Source organism: Dreissena polymorpha, chromosome 9 (assembly GCF_020536995.1).
Source record: "Dreissena polymorpha isolate Duluth1 chromosome 9, UMN_Dpol_1.0, whole genome shotgun sequence".
Taxonomy (NCBI): domain Eukaryota; kingdom Metazoa; phylum Mollusca; class Bivalvia; order Myida; family Dreissenidae; genus Dreissena; species Dreissena polymorpha.
The window spans coordinates 71,748,258-71,764,272 of record NC_068363.1 but is presented as its reverse complement, the minus strand read 5'-3'; the positions used below and the strand labels follow the sequence as shown (position 1 = coordinate 71,764,272).

General features: G+C 34.4%; 1 protein-coding gene across 1 annotated transcript; it reads left to right on the top strand.

Annotated features, from left to right (window-relative positions):
- Positions 1–955: 955 nt before the first annotated feature.
- On the top strand, positions 956–9,541 carry LOC127846412 (hemicentin-1-like). The gene is made up of 10 exons (XM_052377638.1): positions 956–1,023; positions 1,197–1,241; positions 1,835–1,914; positions 3,860–3,928; positions 4,235–4,361; positions 4,538–4,660; positions 5,024–5,194; positions 7,088–7,264; positions 7,484–7,645; positions 8,888–9,541. The coding sequence occupies exons 1-10, from the start codon at positions 1,014–1,016 to the stop codon at positions 9,313–9,315; spliced, it is 1,392 nt and encodes a 463-aa protein (XP_052233598.1). The 5' UTR covers positions 956–1,013; the 3' UTR covers positions 9,316–9,541.
- The last annotated feature ends 6,474 nt before the right edge of the window (positions 9,542–16,015 follow it).

Below are 16,015 nucleotides of genomic sequence, written 5' to 3'. Positions count from 1 at the left end.
AATCCTCGCCTTCTTGCCGCCTGTTTTTCGATAACCTAATCTTGGTCGGACATTGGCATTAGATATAAATGTCAAAGATGCGCTATAATATTCGATCGTGACTAAAGTCCAGCTATTTCGGAATCACGATGACAGATGATAATATTTCCACGACAAGATTGTGTGGTTTTTGTGACTACTGATTTTAGTGCGTGTCATTCCAATCTGTTTTTGGAGTAAGGTTTGTCCACAAACAACCGCATGTTATGAAAACATATAATATCGAAAGTTCAACCTAATGTGTTAGACCAGCTGAACGTTCTGATTCCTTTCATTGCAATATCATTTAAAGACGATTATTAGACGATTATGAGTTACAGAAATATATCATGACGTTTTTCACGTATTGCCCTATCCGCCTGGCTAATTCTTATTGAAAATCGTCGATGTGTTGATGAAAATAATCGATTTTGTAAGTTAAAGGTCTCAATTTAATGCAAATGTTAAAATATATGATGATCTGTTTTGTTTTCGGTCTCATTTAAGCGTGTAAGAAAGGGTACCATCAAGACGGAGGTTTGAACTTTTAAGTTTAAGGTTCTTCCTCTTTCTTTGATTTAAGGGTTTTGGTTTCTGCCAGTAGTAAGACCTGGCCTAAGCGAGAATGAAAAAATTATTGTACTGAATATAAAATGAAGTAAGAGATTATTTCTGTTTTTGTGACAGAATCGTGGTGACTATGAAAAGAAAAACACAATTTCACAATACAACGAGGATACAATAACTTCGAATGTTGATGAGTTTAAATCAGTTTAAATTTGATTTGCAATCGTATTGTTACCTGTGTATTATAACGCCTTTTGCACCAAATATCGACCAGGATGTTCTACATTAAGTTATAATCGAAGTCGCTAAATTTGGTTACAGTATCAGTTATACATATGGCAAAGTCATAAAGGTTAAGAAATTTACATGCCATTCAGCTATAAATACGCCAGGCAATTCACAATGAAACATTTTCACGACGAATAATCATGAATACTGGTAAGTTCAGATTCATAAATACTTATACAATTATAACTTTATTGAAAATTAACTTCTCCGTAAATGTATTCTTCCTATAATATGCAACAGTAATAAACGACGAAGTTTAAACATAATGTATTGATTGTGCGTTTTAGATCAAACGGTGCCAGTTTAATATTTGCATTTTTCAGGCTGTTTGATTTTTGTTGGAGTGCTGTTTACCGTTCAGTTATCCGGTATGTAAAATTATCAAACGCACAAAATACTACAAACATGTTATTGAAGATGTCTGTTTTTTAAATGTACACACACACACACACATATATATATATATATATATATATATATATATATATATATATATATATATATATATATATATATATATATATATATATATATCTTCTAGATCCAATGTATTTTCGCGGTGTCTCTAACAAAGTGTTAGAGTGTTAGGGTATTTATGAATCCTGATCGGATCATGCCCAAATACAACTATGGTTTCATGTTTGTAAATAAATGTTCATGTAACTGTCCCTTCTGTGTATGTAAAGTGTTCCCACGTTGGAGATGTGTTGCGGTGTAAGTGTGAGGTATATAACTGTGAATGAACCATCCTGTATTGGGGATGGGGATTTCATAGTATGTCTGCTTCATTCTGCATCGTTGCTAGGCGCACACGCCGAAGTTTCTAATAAGAATATGTATGTATGTGTACATTTATCTTATATCTTATGTTATATCAACATGTTTTCCCGTAATATTCAATTATATTTTCATTTATATACAAGACGTAAACGTATATATAGACTGCTATAATTTATTTCAGAGTGCCTCGAATGTTTCAACTGTCAAAGTATAGTTGATCCGCGTGCGTGTTCTAACACAACTCAATGCCTAAATGGCCAGGTTGGTGATAAATGATTATAACAATTAGATTTATGTACTGTGTATAGTCCCGTTAATTTGTACGATCAACGCATTAATGATTTCAAAATGATTTTGTTTTAAGTTTAAATATCTTATATTGCTTTGATGGTTTAGGGTATTGATAAGCCTTTGAAGGACGTCCATCCCCCTCCAATTAAAATTTACTAAAGGAATGCACGTGCCTTTCTTTCAGGCAGATATTTATTCATTTATGTTAAAATAAAGGTTATACCACATGAACTACTACTTACTTTCCCGCGCCCTCTAAAAGTACCACATTAACAACTTTTTATACTTGTAAAATAAATATTTAAATGAGCTTTTATAAAACACTAGCATAAAACATTTAAACTAATAAATACATACTTTCTTAAAGATTGTATTATATCAAACTTACAGTCGCTATGACCCTTTAATTGTAATAGAATTGCAGAAAAAAAAATCGGAGCTGCCGAGTTGGGGTAAGATAGGAAGTACATGTTAAAAATTGGTTCGGGTTCAAATTCTTAAGCGCATTCACTAGGGCAAATGAGGATTGCGACGAAATAACATAGTATTACAAACATCTATGCAAATGTAGATAAACAGACGTAAACGATCAAAATTTGGTCCAACTACTTTGTTGATAAATTGTATAAATTCACTTACGACGATTGAAAACAAACAAATAAAGAACAAAGGCTGTTTCAACAGGATGACATATGCCCCCTAAAAACGCTTTGATAGTTATGTAAGACAGCTAAATAACAGAACAAATTTTCGAAACCTTAATACCGACCCTAAATTCAAGGTCATGACCACGGGGGTCTAGATTTGTGTGTGTCTCGGAAGGTCTTTTCTATATACACATGCATACCAAATGTGAAGGTTATACTTCAAGCGACATAGAAGTTATGAGCATTTTTCGAAACTTAAACGCAGATTTTGAAACCTAAACGCGGACCCTAAGTTCAAGATCATGGTCAAAGGAGTCAAAATTTGTGTGCGTATGGAAAGGCGTTGTCCATATACACATGCATACCAAATATGAAGGTTCCATCTGAAGCGACAGAGAAGTTATGAGCATTTTCGAAACCTAAACGCAGATTTCGAAACCTAAACGCGGACCGTAAGTTCAAGGTAAAGGTCAAAGATGTCAAAATGTGTGTGCGTATGGAAAGGCCTTGTCCATATACACATGCATACCAAATATGAAAGTTTCATCTGAAGCGACATAGAAGTTATGAGCATTTTTCAAAAGAGTGACGGACAGACGGACAGACAGATAGACAGACAGACGGACAATGCGATCACTATATGCCAACTTTCGGGGGCATAAAAAACGAAAATTAACAAAACCACAACATTAAAACATTTATTACTAAATATGTATATTATATCTCATAAATTGTAATTTAATTTAATTTAAGTAAAGTCATACGCAATTAAGCATTTTAAATAATGCGTAATGATGGAGAATACATCCTCAGCAAGATACACTTAGGACACTGCTTCGTGTTTAGACTATTTGCATCCCAACAGTCTGTCGGTAGAAAATTCTACTGTATTGAAATTCCTTCATAAATCTACAGGTTATATCTTCTATAAATTAAATGTGTAATGTCATCGAAAAATCATTAAAAAAGTATTATACTTTGGCAGTTGAGAAAAAATGACTGCATATTTTTGCGTTTAGTTATCAATATATCAAAAAGTTTTCGGATGTTGTATACAGTGTCGTTATAGGTTTTCAGGTTCAGTTGTGCTTTAAACTGGAGTGTAGTTCCTATATCTGATTAACTCGTATGTAAAAATATCAAATATACACTTTTTGGTGAGTAAAATCAGATGTGTGTTATCGTAATAAGTTGCAGAGTACGCGTACATGGATTGTGATTATTGATCTAGATTTTGTTCGGAATTTCACACTTTGTTACTTCTCCAGTCCTGTTACTTGCAAACTGTCCATAACGGCAACGATGAACGCTTCAATATGGGATGCCAAAGCAATCAGGTACTATTATTTAATGGGAAAAGGCAATGATTTTTGTTTATAAATTAACATCTTGGTTGATATTGAAATATCAATATCAGACTTTGTTGTTTTCATTTTCAAGACCTATCGCAATAAAGTGTTCATTAGGTCTCGTCATTATTTCCTTATTAAGTTTGTATCGAATGATTAACCAATTTATATTAATGTATAATGCTGTATTTAAATATGATAAAATCGTTGTAAACTAAAAATTAATTAATAACAAGCATGTTTTTCAAGATAGCCCTGTATTCTCATATAAAATGTATCCATTAAAAAAATTAGTTGTGCAGCTCATCTGGTGTAGACACAGGAATAATCGGCCGTGCCATACAGAGAAGACAGCAGTTTGCCTGCCACGAGTGTTGCAGTACCAACCGTTGCAATCACCAGTTATGTGCTCACGGAAAGCGTGAGTAAAATGCATATGGAGATGGGTCATGTTAAATTAATGAACGTCCTAAATTGAAGTTTTTTTTAACCTTAACCGTTAAAAATGGTTCGAAGACGAATATCTTATACTGCCAAAACACAATGCGACTTCTATTAGTGCATGCAATAAATTCAAAATATGATGTCAAATTGTAGCAACTGCGTGCGTTGATGATATCACATTGGACTGTGCTCGGTTGAACTCCATTTTTAACGTATGTGTTGACATTCATCATGCAAAAGCGACTTGCCCAAAGTTCTGTGGACTTTGCCAGCTCGGTTAGTATATGTTATGTTTAAGATAAAAGATAATCATATCTTTTAAGCTTTTCAGGAAAAACACATCATAGTATAAAAAGCTATGTTATTAGTACATTTTATCAATTATCGATGATAATTCGTATTAGTATTTAGTGTTACTTGGTTGTTTGAATAGCATGCATACTTGCTTTCTACAAAATATAACATGTTTGTTAATTTTGATCTAGTTATACTATGAAACAGCCGAAGGTTTTGTTTTGAAACATGGTTTTGTCTATTTCTTTGTTATAGTTGTATATCTTTGATATTTCCGTCTCTAGCATACACAACTATTTAACAAAAACGATACAAACACTACCGCCACTATACATTTCTGTACAGTGGATGGCAACTGGGCAGAATGGGGCACATGGGAAACTTGTAGTGTCTCGTGTCAAAATGGAACGCAGACACGTTCGCGCAGCTGTACTAACCCGTCCCCGAGCAATGGAGGACTCGACTGCAGTGGATCAGCCGTTCAAACTAAAATATGCTCTGTGCAGAGCTGTCCAGGTTTCTGAAAAGTTCTCATCTTATAATATTGGTTTGTCTAATCCTTATAGTACATTTAGTAGTACATGAATATATTATCATGGATGCAAGGTAATTTGTTCCAAATATACTACTCAAAATTTGCTAAGGATCACTTTTTGTGGTATGTGAAATTCGAAGTTCACCCCTAGCTAGATTCAGTCAGCGTCACGCATCAATGATCAATCAATACATGAAAATAAAATCAAAAACACTTATTATAATATTAAAACCTGCAAAATAACAATTTAAATAAAATTATATTAAATTGAAGATTATGTGAAAATAAAAAGTGATCTTTAGCTAACGCTTGACTGTCGTATCATCCATTGTTTCGTTTTGTATTACAAAAATACGATCTGCATCATGCGTCTTGTATTAAGCCGCGAAAAAGCGGTGTTTTGATTAAGTCAATTTAGTACTAATTGTCACGAAACTAATAAATTATCGTTATAACTTTACATGCGCTTTTCCTATCTTATGTTATTACTGCTATGTATTTTGACAAAATACTTTTAGTCTACCCCTTCATTAATTTGTTTCGTATACGACGATGTAGAAGGTAGCGATACAACACATGAGAGGAACTTCTTTACAGGTTGGGGAACGGGGAACAAACACCGAAATGTTATCAGTTTATATCTTTATATGTGATTATACAATGCAGTTAGTTTAACACCACTAGAAAATGAGCAGTTTTAACGTCAACGAGCATGCTGCGTAAATGCAAATAAAATCAAAACATAGCCAATGACTTTATGTGTGAATCTTGGTAGTATGTGTATGCATTATAAATAGACGAACTATCGAAATTAGCTAACTTTGGTACAAAGCTCGCCAAAAGTTACACAACATCGCTTAATAAGTAATCGTAGTTAGTTTGACACAAGTAGAAATTGAGCAGTTTTGACGATGTAGTGCATGCTGCATAAATGCAAATACAATCTAAACATGGCCTGTGACCTTATGTGTGTATGTGGGTATTTTTTGTATGTATAACACATATACTAAAAGTCGAAAATATCTATTTTGGGGAAAAGTTCGCAAAACGCTCCACACCACCACTTAATTGATAGATATGTTTTACAGATTTAAATTTCAAATATCATACATATCATTTCCTCTGCATTATAAAATCACAATATGCTTACCAGCAACAACATTAAAAAAGACCACTGTTTCTAACTCGAGATTAAAGATATATATTACTTTTTAATGACTATCACATAATTTATGTATATGTTGTTCTAAAATTTCAATACAAGTTTAATTAATAATAGAATTAGGGTTATTAGACACACATCGATATTTAAAATTTAAAAACTTCATTCGCAACAATTACTGCATTTTGCAATGAAAAAGCGTGCATGTGATAATAATTTTACAGGAAATCTGAACTCAAAACGTCATCACAAAGTTGTCCATACGATAATGATTAGTTTTTCTATATCAACACTGTTCGATTGGATGTATACGTTCGGTTCATATAGAATATGTTCATACATTAATAAACATTTTAATGTTTCAAACAACGAATGTTTTACGAACAAAATATTGCAGTATATACATTAAAAAGCTATTTACAACATTAATCAGAGTGCTGGGTGTTTTATAGCCTTATGTATGGTGTTATCCATAGCATTCCACTTGAAATAAATTGTGCTTGAATTGCTACCAATGATTCGTTGAAAACGAAATATGCATCTACCGTCTCTTAACATTTCTGTTCATACAGCAAGTTCACTGGACGCCGAAGAAACGATGTTTGTCAAAAGGTCATTAGAATGTGATTTTCTTTACGATGTCGTCAGATTCCAACAGCAACGTAAGGATTTGGAATAAACATGATTGGTCTCTCTCTCTCTCTTCCTCTAGTAAATGGCAACTGGTCAGAATGGTCCACGTGGTCTGGTTGCTCAGTCACATGTGATGTTGGACTTAGGGACAGGATTAGAACCTGCTCAAATCCAAAACCGGACAGATATGGAGACTTCTGTGTTGGACATCCGATCGAGTATACAGTTTGTATGTCTGACCCTTGTAATAACAGAAGTAAGTATTATTTTTAAAAACAATTTCTATTTTTTGTTTACATTGTTAAACAATATTCAGCACAAGCTTTTGGGTAAAATAAACCCCATCCATATATTCGTTTTCAAATAAAAGTATGTCTAATACACACAATTGTGTATTGTTTTGTTTTTTGAAAACCATGTACACAAGAATAAAGTTCGATAGTATATTAGCTAACGTTTTTCAAATATTTCCAAGATGGCGGCTGGTCTAGTTGGGGTAATTGGCAGAGCTGTTCTGTCACATGTGGGACAGGACTAAAGCTGCGAAACAGGAGCTGTACCAGCCCAAGTCCTGCCGCATATGGCAAGAGTTGTGAAGGAAACACAGAGGCGTTTGCTGTGTGTGTAAACAGACCGTGTAAGTTTAACAGGATTGCGTTTTTTTTGTTTTACCTCCGTCAAGGCCGTCGATGTTTATGTTAAATGGCCAATAAAGGTATTTGAAGTAAATATTCTGGGGATAAAATTGGTTACAACTACTGATGGGAATTGATATGGTGTGAGTGTTTGTCGACTCTCGTTATACAGAACACACATTTACACTACATTATAATCAGTAAAGTTCGATGTGCTTACTGTTTGAGGCAAATTAAAAATACTGAGCTCTCATAATATGAAAACATGTATCTATTTTGTATTACATTTATTTAAATAACATATAAAAATAAAGAGAACACATCACACTCACGGTACTTATTTCAAAGGCCGATACCGTAATCATTAATGCATGGAGATGGCATTTACACCTTGTATAACATGTATACTCTCTGATTAATAGAGGTGAATTATTTACTACATATGTTGATTCAGTAATGGCGAAATAATATATTCATTCAAAAATGGTAAGATAAATTCGCAACAAATTACCACATTTAAATTGATTGAAATTCAAGATGGTAACGTCATTGGCGAGTATTTAACATGGTTAGCCGAGCTACTAAGCCACATATGATGAGACAAGTAACATGTAAGCACAATTTGATTGAATATGACTGCTCTAAGTAGGCCGCAAGTCATTTATTATATTAACTACTTGCACACTTTGAACCTATTGTTTGTTATCAATGGGACTCCGGAATATTCATTGATTTGTTATTTTCCCCACTTGTTTCAAGTGTTTGCTTGTATTTTACTTTCGTCATGTCATGCAGATTAATTGAAATTGTCGAATATGCGGCATAACAGTTTCGTCAACGTAAAGGGGGCCATTACCGGTATCGAAGCAACTGTTGCTTTCAGACCATTTCGTAATATAGGGTGTTAGATATTTAGATGATATAATTGGATAAATATACTTCCTCCTTACTATTGTATTTCTAGTACCGGTAATTATCGATATCATAACAATTTACTATATTAAGGAAATTGATTTTTTAATATGATTAGCTACACATGCCGATATAGACAACAGCAAACCTATGCCACTTAACATATCAACATCTTTTAGATTTAAAATGCATCATGTTTGAACCATTTGAATCTTAACACAAACATAATATTTCCGATCAGTCGTGCGATAAATACACTAGATGATTCAATATTTCTTTTCTGTTAGCTTTTTTTGTGTTTGCACTAATATACGATTATTGCATTATTGCAGGTATTTCAGTTGCATTCCTTGCCCGCGGAATTAACATAATTACGAGGGATTACGTCAGCGCGTTTCCGACAATCTTGTTCAACGAAGGAAATGCATACAATCCCAGCACTGGACATTTTACAGCTCCAGTTGACGGCCTTTACTCCTTTACCACACAGTTCTGCAGTTCTCCAAACATTTCTTTATTCTTCTTTGGTATCGAAAAAGGACAGTCTACTTTTGGTAACAAAACTCGTCTTACGGCAAGAGAACGTGGACAGGGAAGCTTTTCTGATTGCTCGTCCGTCTCAACGCATGTGAAGCTGAGTAAAAATGAGCATGTATGGGTGTTTATTTACAATCAGCACTCATATGACTTAACTGAAGGTGATAACTATTGGAACTTTTTTAACGGAATGCTGGTTCAAGAAATTTCAATGACACAATAACTGAACAATTTTCGTTTAATTATTTTACGGATTTTACGGATATAGACACAGGTTTTTGAAATTTAATGTACATATTTCTTGTATTACGTTTATACTTAATTTTGTATTTATTACTTTTCTTAACGTGTATGTGAGGAAGTTAATGGACATCATCTCTGTTTAGCTTTATTGTTACTCTACTAAATAAAATGCGGACATGAACCTGAATAATACATTTTTCACTTAAGTCTTACTTATTTCAATAAACCATGATAAGTGCTATGCAGTTTGCATCATTTGATATTGAAACTAAATGTTATTGTCTAAACAATATTGTTGTATTGAATAATACTTAACATTCTATTGGTATTACGTAAACAACATATTTAACCGTAAAACGTTCACGCCATAAAAATGTTTTAAGAATCGCAGAAGAAAGGTGAATACACGTGCATCATATAAAGATAATCTACGTTCAAAACTTAAGATTTAATAAGTTTGCCGTTGATATGTTGTCCGCCTAGCAACCGAGAGATCACGGGTTCAATCCCCACTGTGTGAGCGTTCTTTAGATCTCCCGCAAAGCCACCAAGTACTGGTTCTAAGCTACAGGAAACGGACGCGAAAGCGTTTCAATAAGCAATAGACTTTAAATGCAATCGTGCTAAAACAAAATAGGTTTAAACTATACGTAAACCATAAAGCCTCATGAAATGTATCACAAGGATCGAATTAAAAAACACACTGTCTGAAACGACCTTAAAACTCGCATTTGTTTAATGTGTCGCATTTGTCTGGCCAATAAGAAACATAAACGTATACGCCGTACTCATTCCATGCTTGATCATGTGTCCAATATACGTTTTGTTATACGTGCGTTAGTATTTGTTGCTTAACATGATAATTATTTCCCATCGAATAATTAATATACATTTACAGTTGGGCAAGTATACCCTATAAGGAAAGAGCATTTGCATAAAAGGGTACGTTGTATCTTTATACATTGTATATCAAAGATATCTCGTATAATGGTTTACTAAGCGACGTATTGAACTTATTCACACACAAGTCAGCTTCTTTAATTGTTTTGGATGTAACATATCAAAAATAGGCAATGCTATAACTGTTTTGTGACATATTGAATAGCGCTCAATTACGTAAGAAAACCATGCAATATATTAACTTGTGTGTAATTTATCCGCGAACAACTAACACCATTGTTTGGCTCCGCGTAATGTCTACCGTCTTTCAATCGGACAAGTCATTAATTGGAAAAAAGATAGGAAAATAAACACAGTTTTTGTTTCACTCATAGCCTAAATGCTAACACAGCGGTAAAACAAGCATTGTAAGTCTTTCTTCAACTCGGCGGATGAAAGATACTAATTTAATATTCTCTATCGCGATGTCAAATTACAAAAAGAAACCAAGCTACCAGCAGGGCGTGCCAATTACGCAACAATGCCAAGATGTGAATTTATAATGTAGAAGACCACTGTCTCATATTAGTTAGCATGTAAAAACACATCTAAGGCTTGATTTTACAAATTAGAAGTTGTTAAAAGCAATTATATATCATGCGACCCCACGTGTCGCTGCCGCATTTGATTCCGATAGCATAATTTGAAGAAAAAAAAGATTAACTAAACAATTACAGTATGCTTAATACAAAATATATATGCCCATGTACAGCGTAATAGTTTGAGAGAACAGTTTAAACGTGTTTATAGTATACACATAGGAGAAACAAGTTACCCCAACGGGATGGTGGCTTTTGACCCAAAGAACATGTTTCGAGCAAACTTTGGTATAGGACCACCATGCGCTATGGACGATTTTTTAAATTATTTTGATATGTAAGTCTTAAAAAAACAATGTGGCCACTTGAGACGGTTTAAATAACATTATCATCAGGACTACCATACAATGTAACATACAAATAATTCAACCTCAAAGTAATTTTAAATATATGCCTTACGTTTCTATTAAAATAAATCTATATTAGCTCTGTTGACCTTAATATTCAGCGGATTAAAACGATTTTACCAAAACGACTGTGATAGTTTCCTGTGACGTTTCATGAAAATCCGAAAGCTGTTTAGAAGAAGATGTCGTTTGAAGTCAATTGTTGACGACGGACACTACAATACAAACTATTATAATCTCCGTTGACCTATACGTTGTCTACTAATCCACATTTAAAATATTCCGATCGAGTTTAACAAGATTGAATAATAAATGTGGTTTCTAGAATGGTAGCACCTAATTTCTAGGATGAAATCGTATGCTTAATCATATGTGTGGCTTTTATTACGGAAATATTGGTTTAATATCATTTTATCAAGTTATATGTTCCTGATATTTTACCTTTCTTGACCAAGAAGCTAATTTGGCAGAGATACTGTAACAACAAATATTGTAACTAAAGATTGAATCATACATGTGACTCCTACACATTAATGCTGTCTTTTATTATGTTTCCTCTCTTCAGAAACTTTCATCAGTATAAATCATATTCAAGCCAAAGTACATATAATTTATCCACTGATAACTGTAACAATAAAAGAACGAGATTGCCCCATGAAATTAGACGGAATAAACGCAGTTCATCGGCTTAAACGCACTAAATCGTTTGCCTGTGACTTCTTGTTTAACAAATATGTCATCGAAGTGCTTATCTATCGTCGCCATATTTATTAAAGAGATTGAAAACTATACTGAATTCAGGACATTCTGTACATATTGGTATAAGGGCTTTATAGAGCGCGCATGTGCGTAATTATACGGAGATTTCTTCATTTTTTACACGCTTTCTTTATTTTCGATTGAAATACTTGATCGAAAATAATGATATTTTAAGCGATGTATATTTCGAATTCAGTACAGGCCGTTCGACTATTGAGGAATTATTTGTACTTGTAATGTTAGTGCTCAACATATCGTGAATGCTAACGGCCGTTTGAAATATTCTTTTGTAGTTTGAAACGTGCATCTGATTCTGTAGTGTTTTATCCAGGCCCCTTTCAAAGCCATTCAGCGCAACACTGCCCTTTCCAAAGGCCGCCGCCCTGTCCTTTCATGAGCACCCGCTGGTTTCCGTCCTCTATTGTTATGGTATGCTTGATCGCAAGATTTAATCGATAATTGACCAAACTTCTAAGCCGATTAGTATCAGAGTATTGTCCCAAAGCAGCCAAGATTTGCGCGGTTGTGAATTAGTCATGCGTGAATAACCTGTCTCTATCAATTGATAATTTCAGTGGCTTCTTAAAACCAAGCACACTAATCGGTCCGAGATGTGTACTCCTTCACGATCAAATCATGGACAGTTACTTCGGATTCATTTGATGAAAACAACGATGTCATCCTCGTGGAAATTGTGTATTTCATGCATAAGTTATATCAAAACATATATACTACGCATCATAACATAAAAAAACACAAACAATTTATATCTTTATCATTACCGTCTTTAAGATAATTATTGAAATAATTACTGTAATGTATACTAATTAAGAAAAATACGAATCGCGTATTAGGCAGACATATACGAGTTTACGTTGCAAAGCGCACCTGTCGCTTACATCATTTTAACAAGATGACGGAGTATACAGAAAATAAATTGTGACTCTAGGCAAAAATGGCAAATAGCAATCGAATTAACGATGGAGATCATACATTTAGTCTTTTTTAGAAAGGATTAATGAGCTGTCCGTGATAATCAACGATGCTTTAAAACGTTTCAGATACCAACAACATATTTATTAGTAATCTTCTCAATGGATGCATGTCATGGAAACGAGTGTTTGCAAATTGTTAGCCTTCAGTTTACTCGCAAAGTTAAAACATCTGACAAGATTAGAGTTAGTAAATGTAATAAGACAATTATGGTTTCATTTATATATACATATATGTTAGTGGATCTGTGTATAATCAGATGCATATGCATATATTGCTTTATTATGTTTGTCGTGCTGTACAGTTTATTAAAACAGCATGGGAATTAAATGGAAATTGCAAAGTAAATATATAAATATAAATAAAAGTAAGTTAAAAACCTCAATAAGCTTTAAATGTGCTTGTCAATATTTTTATATTTTTCCCACAACTGCCTCTGATGCGATTACATGTTACTCCCAAAATCAGCTTTTCACAAAACTGTTTGCCCTTTTTTGCCTAAACTGCGCGTTAAAATGCCCTTTCCTTTTTTAAAGTAATGCGCCATGCCCCTTTGCCCTCCTGGGAAAAACACTAGATGCATGTGCATCACCAAAGGCCCTTTACATTTTTGATACCATCCAATACAAAGCCTTTTCGTCTGCTCTGAGTAACCTGAACTGCACTCCGGGTGTACTTCGCGAGGATGAGGCTGCACATTACACTGCGCCGCAAGGAACTATCGCTGAACTACCGGTAGCCAAGGTACTTGCCATTCCTTCTATACGCTATTCTATATATAAAATCACATCAAATCCGCAATAATATGTATATTTCCACTGCAGAGCCTTTGTCATAAAGTACGCTTGGTGCTGGTTATAAGTCAATAAACCTACTAAAATTGCTATTTGTATGAATATTATCATTTACAAGTGATCAATAGCTAATGTACAAGTGGTCAATAGCTCATATACAAGTGGTCAATAGCTCTTGTACAAATGACCAATAGCTCTTGCAAAAGTTGTCAATAGTTCATGTACAAGCGGTCAATAGCCAATATACAAGTGGTCAATGTCTCAAGTACAAGTGGTCAAAAGCTCATGTACAAGTGGTCAAAAAGTGGTCAATAGCTCCTGTAAAGGTGGTCAATAGCTCAGGTACAATTTGTCACTGACTCATGTACAAGTGGTCAATAGCTCCTGTACAAGTGGTCAATAGCTTAGGTACAATATGTCACTGACTCATGTACAAGTGGTCAATAGCTCATGTACAAGTGGTCAATAGCTCACGTACAAGTGGTCAAAAGCTAATGTACAAGTGGCCAATGGCTCCTGTACAAGTGGTTTATAGCTCATGTACAAGTGGTCAATACCTCCAGTACACGTGGTCAATAGCTCATGTACAAGTAGTCAATAGCTCCTGAACACGTGGTCAATATCTCCTGCACAATTGGTCAATAGCTCCTGAACACGTGGTCAATGGCTCCTGTACACGTGGTCAATAGCTCATGTACAAGTGGTCAATAACTCATATACAAGAGGTCAATAGTTCATATACGAGTGGTCAATAGCTCCTGTGTACGTGGTCAATTGCTCATATACACAGTGGTCAATAGCCCATGTACAAGTGGTTAATAGCTCATGTACAAGTGGTCAATATCTCTTGTAAAAGTGGTCAATAGCTCCGGTACAAGTGGTCAGTTGCTCATATACAAGTGGTCAATAGTTCATATACATGTGGCAATAGCTCATATACAAGTGTCCAATAGCTCACATACAAGTGCTCAATGGCTGATGTACAAGTGGTCAATAGCTGCTGTACAAGTGGTCAATAGCTGTTGTACAAGTGATCAATGGCTGCTGTACAAGTGGTCAATAGCTGTTGTACAAGTGGTCAATAGCTCTTGTACAAGTTGTCAATAGCTAATGTACATTTGGTCAATAGATCATGTACAAGTGGTCAATAGCTCATATACAAAAGTTCACTAGCTATGTTCAAGTGGTCAATAGCTCATATACAAGTGGTCAATAGTTCATATACAAGTGGTCAATAGCTCATGTACAAGTTGTCAATAGCTCAGGTACAATATGTCACTGATTCATATATACAAGTGGTCAATAGCTCAGGTACAAGTGATCAATAGCTCATGTACAAGTGGTCAATGGCAGCAGTCGTTTTTGAGCCAATCAAATACATGTATGTGGTTAAATGTTAAAGTGTTTTGTTAGGGGACGTGTTACTGATGAAGAGTTCAAATGATGCCGATTTGGTATCTTTGTTGTTTTTTTGGGAAATCCAGCCGTTTTCAGTATTTTAACGTTAATGTAAGTGGCGATGTCATCATGACTATCAATTATTGCGGATCGTTTGAGCCTAAATATAATGATGTTATGATGCTCATTGTTCTGGCCGCATTAGCTCGATTGCATTTAAAGTTCTTACTACTTATTTTAAACACTCTCGGTGTGAATAGCAACATGTTTGGTAAAATTTGACACACCGTAGGGAATTAACCATTTATTGATATTTTATAACGACTCACATGATTATTACCATCAAACAGAATTACTGATATTGGTTCCGACAACTGCTGCTATATAAATGCCCATCTGGGAAAATATATAAAGGCATTTATTCACATAGCTCACAGACACTTATTAACAATATATAGGTTAATAACCACCTGGTCAAGCGATTACAGATGCATAGTGGATGTTTCATTGTGATTCCGGTTCTACGTACGTATTAAACATTTATTAAACGGTGTGAAATAAACAATGCGCGGTCGCAAAATTGATGTAAAGATCAATACTGACTTGAAAAAGGCAGGCATGAAAAAGGGCGATTAATAGGCAGACATGAAAAATGGTGATTAATATTCATTCATGCAGGACCACTCTCTTTAATACAAAACCGTGCAGTCATTTTTTACCTCTGGTGCAATGTAATACATTCAGTGAAAAAGCACTGTATCAATATAATGACTCATGTACAAGTGGTAAATGACTCATGTACAAGTGGCCAATGACTCATGTACATGTGGTCAATGACTCAAGTATAAGTG

Bases quoted from the DNA above. Each gene is read 5' to 3' on its own strand.
- LOC127846412 (XM_052377638.1), top strand. The intron at 4,661-5,023 runs GTTAGTATATGT...ATTTCTGTACAG, and splicing joins CTGTGGACTTTGCCAGCTCG to TGGATGGCAACTGGGCAGAA. The intron at 7,265-7,483 runs GTAAGTATTATT...AATATTTCCAAG, and splicing joins TGACCCTTGTAATAACAGAA to ATGGCGGCTGGTCTAGTTGG.